We start from the raw sequence: 18,622 nt of genomic DNA, 5'->3' as shown, positions 1-18,622 counted from the left end.
GAGAGAGAGAGAGAGAGAGAGAGAGAGAGAGAGAGAGAGAGAGAGAGAGAGAGAGAGTGACCAATTAGCAGGACCTTAAGGAAACTCGTCAGGAAGATGCTACGAGTAGTGTGAACGGTAGCATCTTATAGACGGAGTAAGGCCTTGTTCGTTATCAATTATTTTTTTGAACAATATTTTTTTCGAACAACCAATACGATGCTATTGCCTGTTGGTCGACCGAGTGGTAGCAAAATCGAGGGACAAAGGTGCGCGTAACAAAAAACCGGCGGTGTGCTCAATTTCCCGCCCAATGAATTAGCGCCAGGCCCGTTTATGAGGCCGAACAAGATCCCCTTGGTCCTGGAAGTTTTAAGACCTGATTACTTTCGTAACTACTACTCTTTCTTGTAACAATGGAAGAAGGGAAGCTTCTCTGCCAGGCGGCAATTTCCGGCGACTCTTCAAAGGTTAAATCTCTCATCGACGACGGAGTTGACGTCACTTACTTCGACGAACAAGGCCTAACTCCTCTAATGCACGGGGCAAAGAACGGCCATGCCGAAGTTGTCAAGATTCTACTTGAAGCTGGTGCCCCATGGAACGCTCTCTCTCCGTCAAATGTCTCTGCCGGTGATTTCGCCATGGATTCCGGTCATCAGGAAGCTTTCGACCTTCTCCTCAACGCAGGTTTCTATCAATCTTACTTACAAACACCTATCTGCCTCTATAGATATTGTATAAAATGTCAGGGTTTAGGGTTTTTGCTGAAATGAAATGAAATTTTAGTATCTGTAGTTGATTTAGGTAGGATATCCATATTAATCTTGATCCTATGTTAATGATTTGCTTTTGTTGATTAGGGATTCAAGCTGAGCTAGTATTAGGGACAATAGCAAGAGTGGAAAAGAAAAATGGTGAATCAAATGGGGATTATTTGGAAGAAAGGGTTAGTTTTAGTGAAGATAAGTTGATGGATTCTGATAGTAAAGCTGTTATGATGGCTTGGGAGAAACCATTAATGGAAGCTCATGCTAAAGCTGTTTGTTCAAGTGGTGGTCATATTTTGAACATTGGGTTTGGTATGGGTTTAGTTGATACAGCTATTCAACAGTATGGACCTGTTTCACATACCATTGTTGAAGCTCACCCGGAAGTTTATGATCGTATGATTCGTACTGGTTGGGGAGACAAGAAGAATGTCAAGATAATGTTTGGTCGTTGGCAAGACGTTCTTTCTCAGTTAGACTCTTATGATGGTAAATCTAAATTCTATTTTCTTTCGACATATGTAATGTTATATTTGTTATATTTAGTGTGTTTTCTATTTTATACATTTCATAGAAGATTGCGAGTATGTGATTAGGCTTGTCGCGGGTTTGTATGTAACAAAACCTAACCGTTTATAATGCCCCCTGAAAATTCCCACCTTGAAACTCCATTATGGCTTATACACTTGTATTGCACTGGAATTAGGCAGACTTTTCACTAACTCTTATATATGTGTGTATACACACACACACACACACACACACACACACACACACACACACACACACACACACACACACACACACACACACACACACACTAGGTATAAGTGTATAACTAGTGCCCGTAGGGCGCAGATTGTTCTGTCATAACGATCCTAATGTTGCTATGAAGAGAAGAAGCTATGATTAGCTTTTCGGGAAATTTTCAAATGAAATCTTTCAACTTCTTATTTTACTATGTTCAAGTTTATGTATTTCTCTAGATGTGCGGTACGTTGAATGTGCAGAAATGTTTTGCATCTCCTTGACCAAATCCACTCACATTGGACTATTTGGTTGTGGTTGATCAAGCTTTATGGATTCACCTTCTGAAACAAGAAGTGTTGAGCTAAAAGGGCTCATTTGATTCAACTCCTGGGATTGAATAAGGTCACCCTAAGCGGCTAAGCCCGAGCCAACCCCTGAGTTACGGTCAGGTGGGACCCCTGAGTTACGGTCAGGTGGATAGGTTGGTCCCAACTGCTTAGATGGTGAAATCCCACCAAAAAACTCTGCACTTAGCGTCAATCACTGCATGTGGTACCTGATAATTCTGCTCCTAATCGTTACTTGTCTTGCTTTACTTGATGTTCGTAGTCCATTTATCAGTAACTTTCACTCTTCACTTTCTTGAAGAGACGGTCGTTCAACCTTTCAACTTCGATATTGCACCATATAGCTTCTTTCATGAACTTAACGTTTCTTTTGGTTAAGATATAAGAACATCCAACTATAGATGTATCTCTATTCTTAAAAATCTTAAATTTAAGAACATTCCATGATAAGGGATATAAAGTTTTTGTATGCCATGATACCAAAATTGTATAAATATTAGTTCTTATAGTGAACTGAATGCAATTTCTCTATTGAACATTGTCTCTCTTGCTTATCGACATTTTGTAAATTTCTTGTGGCAGGGATATTTTTTGACACTTACGGAGAATACTATGAAGACTTGAGAGAATTCCATCAGCATCTCCCTTCACTATTAAAACCAAACGGGATCTATTCATTCTTTAATGGTCTATGCGGGAGCAACGCCTTCTTCCACGTGGTTTACTGTCAATTAGTGTCTCTAGAACTCGGGAGTTTAGGTTATTCAACCCAGTACATCCCTTTGCCGGTTAAAGATTGCTTAGGAGAAGAAGTTTGGGAGGGAGTGAAACACAAATATTGGCAGCTAGATACATATTATCTCCCTGTTTGTCAGTCTACAGAAGATTCAGAATGATTTTTGATTCAAAATGCCGAAAGATATCAACACAGCTTTCTGAACTTTACTTCAATTGGTAATTCTCAATCCCTTAAAATTACTATTTGACCAAATTTCGTCACAGAAGCATGGACACGTTTTTGTCCGAATCTGAAACACAAGTCCAGTACGCAGTTCTTTTTGCAATATCTGAGCTGGGACATTTACCATTGGAAAGTTATCGGGGATTTTAGGTTTATATGTATTGGTTGTTCTGTTATTTCAAGTTGATCCTTTTACTGCAGCAAAGCAAATTGTAAGGTTGATTCTGAACAATGTTTATGCTAGGTAGAGAGAAAGCAATCAATTGTTGTGTTTATTACTCTTTCGATCTAATGCAGTAAATGGTTTTGGACATTCTATAATCAATCACAGGATCGAAAATATTACATGAAGATGGTGAAGCAAATGACATGGACACTTGAGTGTTAACAGGATTTCTAATATTCCAATAGAATATCTAAACAATTGAGCCACTTAAAAAATCCTCCCTTTATTTGCACTAAAATGCAGGAATTTGATGGATACCCAGGAAAGTGATGGTGGGATTATGGACATAGGAATTACCTAGGCAGTATTTGCAATGGTTAAAATTTTAATGCTAGAGAATTTATTCTGATGTATTTTATGCTAGTATATGAAACCCAATAAATTGTTTTAGAACTTTTATCTCATAGGTATCTGCGGAAATGAACGATAAAATACCTTAAAGTTTCAATCTGTGTGTTACTTCCAACAAATTTTGAACTACAAAAACAATAAATAGATCTGGGGCAGAAAAATCCGAGTCCTGACCGATAAATAGAATGATAACGAAGGATTGTTGTAATATTGTTCGTAACAATAAATAGAAGGGAAGTTTTAAAGGCGCGTCCAATGAGTGTTAAAGATGTTTTCTTCACTCACAAGCACTCTCTCAAATTTGCTTTGACGGAGGCGTCTCTTAACACTTATAAGTGACGCCTTTAAATCTCCCATAGAAAGAATCTCATGATGTAAGAAAGTCATTACACGCATTGACAACATGAATTGAATGAGACCATACACCGCTATAACAGCGAATTTTGGGTCTTTAGAGCTATAAAAACCATCTACTAACTATTATCGTAAAGTTAGAGCGAACTCCCACCCAGAGCATGTCGTAAATTGAGAGCGTGAACGCTTAGAAGCTCCAACACATGCCAGCTTTTTTCTTCCTTCTCGATTTCATCCATATCTCGCTGAAATCTGAATGATCTGGAATTCATTTCAAATTCCTTATATTAATGAGGATACTGGGAGGGACAAGAGAAAACATCATGTTTACGTTTTCTCTCTTCTACGAATGATCTGTAGATTGAGCATTAACTGAATCTCGAGGTAACATGTAAAGACCATTTGAAAAATAATTTTACCTTATTTACCGTATAAATCACACGAGATAACTTGAGAAAGTAAACTAGTGTCCAAAAATCGAACCCATAACTTCTAGGTCTTTTAAGAAGGTACACAATCAAATGAGTTGTGAATTGATAGTTATAGTATCAAAATTTACTCACTACAAATATTGGCCGTAATTCTTCAATTACTTTTCTATCACACACTTACTTCTCAACCTTTTCTAAGTATATATGCTAAACGCGTTTAAGTCTATTTCGAGATTTCTTAGGAGTTAGGTTTTTTTCTTGCACTTTTAGTGAAAAATGAAAAAAGTTGATTTATATTCTGAATTGAGGTACATGTGAATATCTAATCCTTTTGTTGTCCATCCAATTTGTTAGAGGAGAAGGTGAGAATGTGATCACCACAAAAGTGACACACCCATACTATTGGTGAATAAAGTTAAATGCTTTTTATCGTACAAAATTCCGTTCTAGATGTCCTCTTGCATGAATTGAGAACATATTAATCGCTAATTTCTTTTCGAATGACAGACAAATACTATGTCAACTGCGTTATTAACAATTCCGAGGGCGAAATAGAAGAAACTAAATGATTGTTATCGTCTATCTTTCTTTTATTGTTTCCTTTATAAAAAAACATTATACAACATGAAATGAGGTTCTATTGTTGTTACAAGTCTACTTCATTTTATTGAAAGTAAATTAAAAGTAATTCGGTCTCTACACTTGTACTTCTTACACGAGAAATGTAAATGAAGAACTATGGCGAATAGACTTCAACGGTTCTTCGAGCTATCTCTCATGCGAGTAGTGTACATGTACAGACTGCAAAACTATATAGCCGTACCTATAGCATCTCTCTTTATTAAAATGCTCAAAGAATCTGATACATTTCCATACACCAAAAAACCATTAAACTTTAGTACTATAAAAAGGGTTTCTAACCTTAAATCTTAAAGCCCCATTTCAATTGTGGTCCATCAATTAATTGTACTTTCAAGAGTACGATTATTTCTCATTAGTTTCTTCTCCCAACTTCTCTATCATTGGATGTCGAAATTCGCCTCTGCCAATACAAAATTGCTTCACTTCCGGTAAGTCCATTAATTTGTTCTTCATTCATCAAATAATAAACTAAACCTTAATTAATTTTAGGCTCATGTTCTTTAATTTTAAGTCATTAATCAGTTTTTGCAGGCGATCAACTATCAATTACAAGCATCCTAAGAGTACTGAGAGGTATTTTAAATTCGGATTAGCTAATCAAACTACTAGTATTGAAGTGAGCAAACATGACTTTTCGGGCGAGGAGGTAGATAAGGAAGACGAAAACAAAAAGAGTGGATTACATAATAAAACTTGTTTATGGGTACCTCATAAACGTACCGGAATATATTATCCGGTAGGCCATGAAAAAGTTATGGAAGACGTTCCTGAAGACGCAGCAAAGTTTCGTCAAACTCATTGGTTGAGAGCCGATGGTGGTGTCGATAAACCTTCATCGGAGCCCGAGGAAGTTTTTTCCTTGATTGATCTTCATGATCATGCATTTGTTTAAGATAATCTTGTATTAGTAGTACTAATTATCTAAGACTATAAGAATGTAAGTATAGTATTAACCAATAAAACATAAATTATGTACTCATCTTGTACTATTAGGGTTGCTCTTATAATCTGTCTGTTTTAGTTACCCACGGTTGATGGTTGATTTTCACCTTCACTCAGAAGATGATTACAGAGCAGAAGTTCTATATGTACATACTGTGTGGATATCTCATTATCTATCTTCGTGCTCCTCCTTGTCATTATATCTCTATATTTTTCCATTTTCTTCTCAAAAATAGGATAGTCAGAAATAGGGTGCTCATAGACAACCCTGGATATGGAGAGAACAAGATAGCAAGGGGTAGGGCGGGACCTAAAATGAGAAGTTATATAGGCACATATAGTTGTACAAATTCCATGCTTATTTTTTTGAGTCAATTGTTAAACTCCCACACAAAAAAGAAAAACAACTTCAATGCATCTCCGCCAACTTGTACACCTCCCTTCGGTCAAACGACTGAACGAGGGAGGGTTTTGATCACAACCTCTCTAGTTCGATTAAATGGCGCCTGTGAGGGATGGGGAAGCGAGGGAGATGGTGTGGAGAGAGATAAATAATGGTAGTGGTCGGTAATAGACTAATAGTGATAATGGTGGTAGAGGTCAGGGTGACGACGTTGGTAAAGAAGATGAATGAGAGAAATGGAACAAGGTTAACCGTTTTGGTGGTGAAGATGATAGAAAAAAAAAAATAGGTTAGACATCCTCACCATTGCCCGTTCACTTCATTTTTTTTACCTATATATGTCCGTTAGAATTTAGAATTTGCAGTTATGTAATCAATAAAAATAAGGGAGATTTTAAAAGTCCTCCCCGTTTTTGTTAAAAGGCCTCCCCATGGTTTCGTTGACTTAGTAAAAGACCTTTGACTTAGCTTGGTTAAAGGGCCCTCTCTTTGAATGGGTGAAAAAAAACCCCTTTAAAGGTGTATTTCACCCACATTTTCTCTCCTCCATCTCATTTTCTCTCTCTGCCACACCATTTGACCACGCCACATCATCATCTTCTCCGCCAGGGTCGCCGGCCGGCCAAATTTCCGGCCGGCGACCTTCAAATTTTTTTCTTTTAATTCTCTCTCTCTCTAAAAACAAATTTTTTTTTTTTTAAACTCTCTCTCTCTCTACAGATCTAGAGAGAGCAGATCTATGTCTGTTCACAGACCTCTAATGGGTCTGCGAACAGATCCATTGAAGGTCTGTTCGTAGACCTTCAATGGATCTGCTCTCTAGATCTGTAGAGAGAGAGAGTTTAAAAAAAAAATATGTTTTTAGAGAGAGAGAGAATAAAAATAAAAAAATTTGAAGGTCGCCGGCCGGAAATTTGGCCGGCCGGCGACCCTGCCGGAGAAGATGATGATGTGGCGTGGTCAACATCACCGGTCTTGGGTTAAGTTTGACCTAACGGCGTTAACTTTGCCGTTAGGTCAAATATTGATGAAGGAGGTGCTCTTTTGTAGAGGGGGCCCTATAACCAAATGGGTTATAATGAGGGGGCTTTTAGCGGGGAGGCCTTTTAACAAAAACGGGGGCCTTTTAAAATTTCCCTAAAAAGAAAGTAAGACTACATAACCCGTCAATTTGAACCCCCCAAGAGACAAATCTTGGTTTCTCTCTCTTCTCACCTGCGACGTCACCTTGAGCGAGAAACCAAGGTTTGTCTCTTGAACAGTTTAAGTGGGGATTCAAATTGATGGGTTGTGTAGAGTTTTTCATAGAAAATAATTTTTTTCTTTTTTTTTTTTTTGTGTTGAAGGGTAGAAATATGAAGTTACATATGATAAGAGTAAAACATTGAAGGGAGGTGCCCTCATTGTAGTTTCCTTTTCTAATCTCCTCGAAATTCTCAACCGGCTGTAAGAGTTCGTATCTAGATACATAGATAAGATAAGACTCGGAGAACATTTTTAGAACGTCTTTCTCCTTTTGATACAGAGGGATGAGGTTTCATCCTTGTACGAAACTTTCGACCTGAAAATGAAATCTTTCTCTATTTAGAATTTCTTGCTTACTATTATTACCACGAAGGTTCTTTCTATTCTTCACCTCTTTCTCTCTCTACAGTTATTTACATAAGTGCAGAATTTCTAAACTAATTCTAACCTAAGAATTATCAGGTAAAGAGGTAGAAGAAATTAAGATTCTTATAAGAAAGGGGGGGTTTTAATTGTTGCATGACGAGTGCTTCGGAGCTTTTCTATTCCAGGAGGTATCGTTTTGGGCGTGAAGATTCTGAATTAGGGTTTGGTTCTTCTTCTTCTCCCGATCGAATTATCCACCACCAACAACATCATCATCATAACCATGGCCATCGTCGACATCGTCGTCAACAACAACACCAACATCAACAACGTCGTGATTTCGATGATTGCAATCCTGTTCGTCGACATCCTCACGCCAGACCCTTCTGCCCTAGGGTAACACAATAATGTCTAAACTGTTTAGGTTAGACGGTATCAATTTTGTATGTATATATATAATCAAACTAGAGTTTGTTGATTTTGATTGCTAAAAGTTCATTCAAATTGACTATCTTATTGTGATTGTTTTGACTGAGAGTTGTTTAAAAACTCCTTTTTTTTGTTTACAATCCTCTCAATTTTGCCATTGAAACTCATCTATTTGTTACCCTGATTAGAATAAATTATTTGGAGAATTGATTTCCACTTCGTCCGATGTGGCTGGCAACTTGCAATACTGTTAGCAATTAATGGGTATAATTAAGATTGTTATCGTTTTGGTTGATAAATGCTTTGAAAACAAAGTTAATATCTCCAACATGTTGGGTGGTTAAAGTGTTTTGATGTGTGAAGTTGACAGCAAGTATTATGATCGAAATAATAAATACGAAGATTAAGATTTTTGTAGATGTAGCTAACTTCTTTAAGATGGATACCGAGATTTATTCTTCATAGTTTTATCCTTGTATGTGTGTTTGTTATTGTTTGACTGAAAATCGTTAATATAGGTATGCTCCTAAGCATAGGGTATTTCTTTGTATCTTTAATCGTCGAGTGTGATTCTGCAATAAGTTTCATGCAGCTTTTTTGTCTAATTATGACACGAATAGCGTAGATTCTTGTGTTATATGTCGTTCCTAAAAGCTAATATCGTTCTTATCTGATCTTTGATTTACTCAGGAACATGAACCAGTTCGACTGGACTATGTTACTAGTCAATCTCGTACAGAACAGAGCAGCAGCAGCAGCGAAAATATACAAAACAGATCCAATAGAATGAGATACGCACACAATGACCGACTACCTGGATCTGTATTACTAGCAAGGGAAAGGCTTGTTGAGAGACTGAGGGGTGTATCTCTTAGTGGAAGCAGGTGAGTTTTCTTCAAATGATGTTTCATTTATTGGTGCCCAACGGGCACGTAAGGACTATTGGCGTGCCATGCTGACCCGTGGCGGGTCTGAAATTTTAAATTCTTTGACCTGTCAATCATGGTCTGTTAGGATCCACAACACGACCCGTCATAAATTCATAATTACCCAAAGCCTTAATCTATTTTATGATCATAGTCTTATTCCTCGTTTTAAGCATCTTTTCATTAAAAAGACAAAATTTATAGAAAATCTTAAAGACATCTTTTATAAATCAAAAACCACTACCACCTCTATGCCTCACCCACTACCACCACCTCATAACCAACAACTCAACCACCATACCCTATAATTCGACCACCACTACCACCTCCAAATTACAACCCTACCACCAGGTCCGTACCTCAACTACCACCATCATAACTCCATAACTAACCATCATATCTATAAGACAATGTATAAAGCCCAAGGGCATCTTAGATTTTTTTTATATAAATTTCATCTTTTCAATGAAAATATACTAAAAGGGAAGCCATGGTTCGGTAAAAGCTAAAAGTTATTAAAAAATAAACTAATGAACCCTTGTAAAAGCCATGGGTTGGTAAAAGCCATGAGAGAGTAAAACTATATTCTGTTAATAGATTGAGGCTTTGAATGACTATGTCTTACCTTCCAAAATTTAATAATAGTATATGGTGATGGAGAGTTAGTATTTTTTAGTATTTGGTTTGATTAGTCGTCCATAAAGAAGACAATGAAGTTTCATGAACTTTTTGATGTAACTACTCACATTCATACAACGCAAGCTTCATTAGAGCATTTGCACATTACTTGAAGTATGGTTTAACTAAAACGTATTAAGATATAATTGGATCCAACTGCAAGTAAAATACTTTGTTTTACTAATTAGTAATAATTTCTTATTAATTGTAAAAAAGTGGGTAGTAATTTTATATCAATTGAAATAACCCGTTTCTGACAGGTTAATGTGGTCGTGGCGGACCGTGTTTTTTTTTCCTAACATGCCGTGTTTGGCGGGTCTAGAAATTTAAAACTTAGACCCACAACAGCGCGGTTGACCCGTGTCTTGGTGGACAAATACCATTTTGAGCCGTGTTTTCTCAGTTTTTCAGCTGCCAACTTTATATAGTGGATGTATACCTTGTAGTTTGTGCTAGCCTAAGTTGAATCTAACTATCCATGTGATAAATCACTTTTTCTTCATCGATGTTTGTGTAACGTTGTTCCATTTTCAAGCATTTATGTAAGCCCACATTATTCGCCAGTAAGACTTTCAGAGTAACCCCGTTTTGGGTAAAAACAGAAGTTCTATAATCCAGCACTGTTCTTGTCATTACTCTCATGCAATGAATTATTAAAAACTATTTTAGGAAGAATGTTGGAAGAAGCCCATTCTGAGATGCATTCTTCTATTCCATTATAATATCCATCCTGTAGTAGGGATTTAACAAAATTTCCTTCCTCTGCTGCTAGACAAAATCCTGGAGTTTTCTCGGGCATCTCTTCAGACGAGCTCTCGAACAATGACGGAACTAGGCAAGTTGATCCACGTGACAGGGAGACTGAAACCCCAATTCACTGGTTAGCAGAAGGTATCTCTCTAGCCGAACTTGCTAACAGAAACTACTCATCTACCATGACAAACCTCGTACCACCATCATCACAAGACGCTACGAAACAGAAGGCACCGGGACTCAGCCTCGTGGAGATGAAATGTCTACAAAAAGAAGTTTTCAGCAATGAGGTGAAAAGCCAATTGTCTTTAGCAATGTTGGAGTGTAGTATATGTCTGGAAAAGTTTGCCGAGGGTGATGAGTTGATATACCTCCCATGCCGGCATCAATTCCACACGGAATGCTTAGACCCATGGGTTCAAGTATGTGGGGACTGCCCCTACTGCCGAAACCATATAGTTTTAGGTCAACACAAGTACAATAATTAAGACACGATCGTGTTCTGGCCGAGATGTTTTTGATACTTCACTTATGGTCTCTTAAATTCTGTACTGGCTAGTTGTTGTTAAAAGCTGTGTTATTACTTCTTGTGAAAATATAGGTGAACTGTAATTTATCGAAGATTCCAACTCGTACTGAACTCATTTTACTTGTTTGAATGTTAGAATTTAGTGATGTGAGTTATTATTCCTTTATAATGGAAGTTCTGTTCTCTGGTACTGCAGTGAGAGATGAGAGTCTTTTTTGTCTATTACAGATGCATGGAAAGAGAACAGATGAGGACCCATATTGGGAAAATGGTTATTATTGCTTAAGTTGGTGGTTCACAAGCTAAAAGAAAGCCCTGAAACTGAACACACTAGAAATGGTGGCATCTGAGAGACCCACCACCTCCTTATGATTCTTGGATTCTCCACCTTTCCTTTGGAAAGCCATTAAAAGCAAGTGATGCTCCTTTATGAGTTGTAGGGCTAACTCTTATACATAAATGTCTTCAATATGGATGTCATTCTCTCCTCTTTATTTGACTGAAACTCTTAACCGAAGTGTTACTTGTCTTCTAGAGAGAGAGAGAGAGGAGAGAGAGAGGGTAGTTGGAAGGTGAGGGTAGAATCTGTGAAGGCAATAAATTGTGTGAAATGAAAGACAGAGACAAAGGAATGATGTCCTCAAGCAAAACTACCTGGTTATACTAGCACCACTAATTTGTTCTTAAATTTGATGTGTTTGTTTTCCTATAAGACTTTCAACTTGGTTGATTTTGCAATTTTCATATAAAGAAATTTTGATATGGTACGATAAATGTCCGACCCTATTAGATTCGCCTACCTCTTTAGACTATTACCAATGTGAATTCTGAAATTTATCTTTTTCGCTTCTCTTTTTATTTTTCCCTTACCTTGCGTAAAACCGTTTCCATGCTATCTTGTAAAATCTTTTATGTCGGTTTCAGTTTTATGTCACACACGAATAATAAATGTTTATTGTGAATATTTTTCCTAAGCAAAAATGTATATTATGAATCTCTCTTTCTACATATGTTTTATTTTCTCAAATTGGCTTAATATAGCATCCATTATAGTTATTAAAAGAATATTGTCTAAAAGGGCAATGGTTAAAAGGTATCACCACCATTTCTACCTAACATTCTTTCATGGTGAAAACTCAAGTTGACTTAAAGATCCAAAGAAGTAGATCTTTATTCTGTGGCATACATCCAAGTTTGAACTCATCCATTGATGGTTATTTTGAAATGAAATCACAATGGCATTTTGAACTCGAAAACCACATTTAGGGATACCAAAACCTAACAGAGGGATGCTGGCAGTAGCACTTGACAAAATTCTTTGACCCTAGTCTAGTTTATACACATTATGTAATGTGTTTTCTAGCATTAGATGAATGGAGCAAAACCTAATATAAATCTAAAATTATAAGTCATCGAGAGATCAGAATCATCAGAAGTACTTAAGAATGGGTAATTTTGACACTTAGTTTTTTTCCGAGTCAAATCAAACATACTATTCAGATAAAACCAAAATAGTTCTATGCAACCCCATAATATTTTTAAAATTAGTAATAACTAGCTTGCAAGTAATGAAAAATAATATTTCATCAAAAAAAAAAAGTAATGAAAAATATTGAGAAATATCCTACAGAGTCAAATATTGGTTGGGGAATTCCAAAAACCCTAAACAATCCTCAACTATTGAGTGGTAAGCTTTCCACCACTTTACATGTCTAGAAGGCCTTCTTCTTTTTTTTTTGGTTCTTACCCTTTCAAAGTTTGAAATTTCAATCTTTTGATTAAAGCAACCGAAAAAACCTACCTCCACCTCCCCACTCAAACTCAAATATAGATTCAAAAAATATGCAAAAAAAAAGTTAGCATGAGGTAAAATGGCCTGCTAATCACCTACGATTATGCTACATCAACTATCACTTCGACCTTAACTTGACCTAATTTAACAATCTCACCCTTCGTTACTTATTATCAATAAAAATACATTATCGTGTCATCAAATTTTTGTAAAAAATCAAAATTAACATAGGAGTCAAGTAGTAGGTCAAATTATATAACTAGGAACTAGGCATATATAAACTAGATTTTATGGAATTACATATCTAATTTCTTCTTCCTTCCCAACCCTAAAAACTGAAATCAAATCATTTGGTTCAATCCGCCTGCAATTAAATCCCCCTTTTTTTATGTTTCTTTTTTTACTTAATTCCAAACTTTACTGTCACTTTCCATTTTTAAAATCCTCTCTCTCTCTCTCTCTAAACTTTCCCTCTTTCTCTTCCTAAAATTTTCATATATTTGTCTGATTCTCTCTCTATAAAACCTCTCTCTCTTTCATTTCATTGTGGTAAATCTCTCTAACTCCAAAAATGACGCGCCAATGTGGTGATCATGAAAAAATGAGAGATTATAATTCAGAAGAAGAAGAAGCTTTATCACTGTGTGATCTTCCAATCAAAGTAATCAATGATGAAAATCAACAAATCAAAAACAAATCTTTATCATTAGAAGTTGAAGATTTTGAGTTTGGATCATTGGGTACTTCTCTTTTAACAGAATCAGAAATTTGTGTAGCTGATGATGTCTTTTTTCAAGGTCAAATCCTTCCATTACGTCTCTCTGTTAGTTCTGAAAATGGGTTATTATTAGGAAATCGATTAGATAGTAGAAACCCAAGTCGATCTGGTTCAATATCGGAATCAATGGGTCGTTCTTCTTCCGGCAACTATACTAGCCGGAGCAGTAGTAGTAAAAGCCACCATTCATCAAGCACCACCACCACCACAACTTCAACTACCACGTATAAGCCATTAAAGAACATTTTTCACAGCCATCCAAGCCCAAAACCCCAAATTTGGAATTCATCTTCAAAACCCAGAATTGTTCGAGGTAATCGAACTGGAAAGTCGACAACTTGGGGTCTTTTGAGAGTGGGTTTAGTAAAGACACCAGAGATTGAGTTGCAGGATTTGAAAAATCGAAATTACAGAAGCTTTAATGGTAGTTTTAACAGTAGTACTAGTAGTAGTAACAGTAGTAATAATGGAAAAAGTAAGAAGAATAAAAATGAGGAGAAGATTGAAAAGAAGAAGAAGAAGAAGATGGAAAGGAAATTTATATTTGAAAGTTGTAAATGTTCAGTTGATGCAGTTCATGAAACTGTTTCTTCTAAAATTGTTGTAATTAAGAGTGGGATTAGTAAGAAGATTAGTATTAATAGTAATAGTAGTAGTATTAGTAGTAGTGGAAGAGAATTATTGATTAAAAAAGAAGTGAAAGCAGAATTAGAATCAGAGAAGGGGAAACAAAAAGATTTGAATCACATAAGGACATTTGAATGGCTCAAAGAACTCTCAATTTCTGATGTACCAGAAGAAGCTTAATTAAAGCTGTTCACTTTTTCAGGCATGCCCTCTCTCTCTTTCTCTCTCTTAAATTTAACTCTCTCTAATGTTCATTTTTATTTTATTTTATGTTAAATTTATTGAATAGAATGATTATGATATTTGTGAGGTTTAAAATTGGAACCTAGGATTGTAGCAAGAATAATTAGTTTTTAAGATTATTTTATTCTCTAAGTATGTTGGTTTATTTTAATTACTCTTTTTTTTTTTTCTCTTTATAGGGGGAGTTTGAGATTTGACATTTGAATCTTTGGATGGTCAAAATGAAGTGGTGGTGGTGGTGGGGAATTGGTGGTGGAGTCAATGACCTTTTAGAACACATGCATGAGAGGAGGTGGTGGTAATGGTGGCCAAGGTGGTGATCATGATTAAAGGTTGGAGCTTCTTTAAGCGTGTTGTCTACTGTCTATGGGTTGTATTGAGTGAGAATTAAACGTCTCCAAAAAAAAAAAGGTGAGGTGAGAAAAAGGGGATAAGAGAGAGACTACCAAAGGAAAGGGTAGATATTACTGATTTTCTTTCTTAATTAGTAGAGACTGAGTTAATTGAAGTAGATCAAGAAGATTGGTTTTCCAAATGATTTATATTGCTACCAATTTCAAATTTATTCAAAATATGAAATTTCTACTTAATAGTAAATATTAGTGGGTATATATTTGATAGTTTTCTCATAAATAGGCTAAAATATCACAAGTAGTACAAGAGAGAATATCGTATATTATGTAGGATAAGAGAATCCTTTTTCGTCACTACGTACTTTGGAGATAAAAAGAAAAATTTTCGGAATACAAAATTTTAGTTGTAAGAGAGAAAGATTTTCATTTCCAACTCACCACCACCATTATTATCGCAACCACCACCGGAACCTTCCACAATCTTCTCTTCACCTCTCTCATTCGCTGATTCGCATCTCTCTCCCTTCTCTGTCTCACCACACCAACTCGTTCGCACATTCTTCTCTTCACCTCTCTCACTCACATTCTGTGAAAAGGTTTAAACCTTTGAATAATAAAACACACTCGAGTATAACGAGTGGAGATGAAGAAGGTGATGTTCTCGGTTGATGACCGAGAGAGAGTGTCTCGGCTATAACCGAGAGGTATGTGACGACTCTTGGTGAAAACCGAGAGTGGTGATACTCTGGTATAACCGAGAGTGAGATGAATGGAGCTCTCGGTTATAATCCGAGAATTGTTGATGATGAACTCGGTTGAAACCGAGAGATGAAGATCGGTGAGCTTGTTGGTTGTTGTGTGAGAGAGAGAGAGAGATAGGTAAATACCTTGTTTATTAACACTACAACTTGTACATTACATTATGTATGGATCTCTTTATATAGGTTTACATGATAGAGTTTTAAGTTATCAAAACTTATCTAAAACTAATCCTAAACTAATCTAAACTATAATCCTAATACCTAAGGAATCCTAGTTGTAGTAGGATTCCTATTTAGACCAAGTCCACTCGGTTTGGCCGAGTGGAGTGGACCTTCCAACACATTCGAATAGTTTATGTATGTGAGAGAGCTGAGGAGGAGAGAAAGAGATGGAGGAGAAGGCAAGCCTTATAGACACTCACATTGTTGTAAAAAGCACCCACCTACATCCAAATTGTGGGAGGTTCATGGGTAAAGGGGGTGTGTTTAGCAATAATGATGAGCCTATGGAAGAACTTCTCATAACAGAAGGGGGGCGTGTAAGAAGAGGACAATTTGGATGGGGTGTTCTTTTTTAAAGAACCTTCCATTGGTTAAGTATTCAAAACATTACAATATTGAGATTGGCATATTTAATTTTGAACAACATTGCCCCATGATCTAATAAGTAGCGAATTCTTCTAGCTAGCTAATATATCAGCATCTCGATTGGACTCTCCTTTTTATGAAGTTACACTTTAAAAGTTAAAACTAACCAAAGAAGCACACATTGACTTGATTTCCGCCACCAAGTCCAAGTTACTTGAAGTTCAGTGTGCTTCAGTCTTCCTCCCATTCAAAAAGATATATGATGTTTTCTTAGTCTCCTTCATTCAAACATCATATTCCTCAAATATGAGGCAATGACTAGATGTACTTTTCTTTGTCGCAACTTCCCCTTCATGTTAGATTTGATCGGTGGTCAAAGTGGGCGTCAAAGTCTCTTGTTTTAGTTTCGGGTTTCTCAGGGCATGCTCTAGGATCCAAGGGATCGCATTTATTCCGTGATTTCAAGTTAGATTTGATGGTCTATATTGCACTCAACCAATCTAATAATGATGGAACCGTTGAATCTTTTCACCAAACCGTCACATCTCTTTGTCAAATTGTCCTTGTATTTCAATAGACATGTCACAAATACTCACATCTATTAGAGTCGTCCGACGTTTGGAGAAACAAGAAATTTTCAGGGTACAAAATTTAAAAAAAGAAATTGTAGATTTTTGTCAAATCTTTCTAGGCAACAATTTTTTTTTCATCCTCTCTCTCTTTGGAGGGGGGGGGGGGGGGGGGGGGGGACAAAAGGGTAACGAAAAAAGGGCCAAAAAAGTTTCACTCAAAATAAATAAAGGTCGTCTACAATAATTGTTTATCGACAACCATTATAAAATTGTTCACGCGACCCAAAGAAATGGTATCTAGATAAACTCTTTTGGGGCCATTTTTTTCATCCGGGAAAAGAATGTGATTACTGGGACCAGTAGCCCCGTAATGTGGCTCCTTGTTATCACAATGCCTTGTAGTGTTGTTTGGTTTAGTTTGGTCATGAATGGGAATATTAGAGGTTAATTTTGTCTATAGATTATTCGATTGACGCTTCTAATGGAAAGCCCAAACCCTTTTTTCTTGAGTTTAGGATTTCCCCTTCAGGATGAGTCGCATCACCCCTTCAAATGTAATTCTTGATTAACCTGTCTTGAGTCATGTGTCTTGAAATGGAATCTTTTTAACATTTCTTGGGCTGATGCATCTTCAAATAGATCTCTGATAATTTGTTCATTCTAAGTGTGACTTATTAGTATATTTGAGACTCTAAAGTGGGTTGTGTTTCTCCGATGTCTAACTTCATGTAAGAATCCTTGAATTGTAGGCACCCAAGGGTCTCGGTATATGTTAATGGTAAATCCATCTCCCACCTGATAACACACATTTGCTCGGAGAGTTTTTCGGATGTGTAGCAGCGACAACCAAGTTGGAGAAGCATTTTATTTATTTGTCTCTGTCTCCTCTAATTGTGTATTTTGCTTTAAGTATTTTACCCATGTTGCTTCTGGTTAATTGATGAACCTCCAGGCCAGTTGGGCCACTAGGGATTTGTTGATCTTGGCCAACGACCGGACACCTAGACCTCCAAGATCCTTGGGCTTCTGAATTAATTCCCAAGGGAGAAAACGCATTTTCTCTTTTATCATCATTGTGGTCCCACCAGAAGTTACTAACTATCCTCTCCAACTGATTTAAGGTCCCTTGAGAAATAATGGAGAGGCCTAGAAAGTATATGCTGATGGGGCTAAGAGTCGTCTTACTGATTATCGTACGACCTGCCTGGGACATGAGTTTTTTCTTCCATCCTGCAAGCTTAGATTTGAACTTTTGAATAAGGAATTCATGAACACTTAAATAAAAATTAAACAAAAATGTCTTTCAGAATTTCGGGCTCTTAAATAAAGATCAATCACAAAATTTTGAAGATTTAGGGTTTTTAAAACGAAAAAAAAAAAATCAGTAAGATTATCAGATAAAATCAAAAAGTTCAAGTGATTTAGGTTATGTTGATAAGAGAGAATGAAAAAGACTACTTTTCCAAGATGATTCTTGCTTTAATTTCTTTCTTGCAGAGTAACAGGTGTTTCGATGGAGAATGATGCTTCAGAAGTTGTAGATTTTATGGTGAGAGCAGTTGATTTTTGGGCTTCTAGCTGTTGCTTTTGGTTAGTAAATGAAATTTGGGAAAGGGGAACAGTTCTTGAGAAAGAACAAAAGAAAACTGATTTTGTAAGTAGGCGTGGGAGAGAAATTGATAGAGACGGGACATTTACTGCAACGGTCACTTCCAAATTTTCGCTGACGTCAGAAATTTTCTAAATTTTTCAGATATCTCGGACATTTTTCAATTTTACAAACTGTAAATTCTAAAACTTTTCCAAGATTGTTTCTATGTTTTTTA

The 18,622-nt window shown here is 36.5% G+C and overlaps 3 protein-coding genes across 3 annotated transcripts; all 3 read left to right on the top strand.

Moving 5' to 3' along the window:
• Nucleotides 1-223: 223 nt before the first annotated feature.
• On the top strand, nt 224-3,085 carry LOC147533317 (ankyrin repeat family protein). Its single transcript, XM_086649420.1, has 3 exons — nt 224-669; nt 843-1,238; nt 2,429-3,085. Exons 1-3 carry the CDS (start codon nt 396-398, stop codon nt 2,740-2,742), a joined length of 984 nt encoding a protein of 327 aa, XP_086505546.1. The 5' UTR covers nt 224-395; the 3' UTR covers nt 2,743-3,085.
• Nucleotides 3,086-7,450: 4,365 nt separating this feature from the next.
• On the top strand, nt 7,451-11,248 carry LOC147533316 (RING/U-box superfamily protein). Its single transcript, XM_086646775.1, has 4 exons — nt 7,451-7,774; nt 7,864-8,163; nt 8,887-9,080; nt 10,573-11,248. The coding sequence occupies exons 2-4, from the start codon at nt 7,921-7,923 to the stop codon at nt 11,039-11,041; spliced, it is 906 nt and encodes a 301-aa protein (XP_086502901.1). The 5' UTR covers nt 7,451-7,774; nt 7,864-7,920; the 3' UTR covers nt 11,042-11,248.
• A 2,034-nt stretch (nt 11,249-13,282) lies between these two features.
• LOC147533315 (uncharacterized) lies at nt 13,283-15,119 on the top strand. The gene is made up of 2 exons (XM_086646774.1): nt 13,283-14,481; nt 14,702-15,119. The coding sequence occupies exon 1, from the start codon at nt 13,446-13,448 to the stop codon at nt 14,457-14,459; it is 1,014 nt and encodes a 337-aa protein (XP_086502900.1). The 5' UTR covers nt 13,283-13,445; the 3' UTR covers nt 14,460-14,481; nt 14,702-15,119.
• The last annotated feature ends 3,503 nt before the right edge of the window (nt 15,120-18,622 follow it).

The sequence above is a fragment of the Eschscholzia californica genome, unplaced genomic scaffold, assembly GCF_041429995.1.
Source record: "Eschscholzia californica isolate CP2 unplaced genomic scaffold, dmEscCali1.0.p SCAF_6, whole genome shotgun sequence".
In the NCBI taxonomy this organism is placed as follows: Eukaryota; Viridiplantae; Streptophyta; class Magnoliopsida; order Ranunculales; family Papaveraceae; genus Eschscholzia; species Eschscholzia californica.
Note: the sequence above shows the minus strand (reverse complement) of the source record. Positions and strands in the feature narration are given on the sequence as shown.

What these genes read in the sequence shown, in the direction of transcription:
- LOC147533317 (XM_086649420.1), top strand. Translation starts at nt 396, where the DNA reads ATGGAAGAAGGGAAGCTTCTCTGCCAGGCGGCAATTTCCGGCGACTCT. An exon ending in CGACCTTCTCCTCAACGCAG is followed by an intron (nt 670 to 842) that starts GTTTCTATCAAT and finishes TTTGTTGATTAG; the next exon opens with GGATTCAAGCTGAGCTAGTA. An exon ending in TCAGTTAGACTCTTATGATG is followed by an intron (nt 1,239 to 2,428) that starts GTAAATCTAAAT and finishes TTCTTGTGGCAG; the next exon opens with GGATATTTTTTGACACTTAC.
- LOC147533315 (XM_086646774.1), top strand. Translation starts at nt 13,446, where the DNA reads ATGACGCGCCAATGTGGTGATCATGAAAAAATGAGAGATTATAATTCA.
- LOC147533316 (XM_086646775.1), top strand. Translation starts at nt 7,921, where the DNA reads ATGACGAGTGCTTCGGAGCTTTTCTATTCCAGGAGGTATCGTTTTGGG. An exon ending in CCAGACCCTTCTGCCCTAGG is followed by an intron (nt 8,164 to 8,886) that starts GTAACACAATAA and finishes TGATTTACTCAG; the next exon opens with GAACATGAACCAGTTCGACT. An exon ending in GTATCTCTTAGTGGAAGCAG is followed by an intron (nt 9,081 to 10,572) that starts GTGAGTTTTCTT and finishes CTCTGCTGCTAG; the next exon opens with ACAAAATCCTGGAGTTTTCT.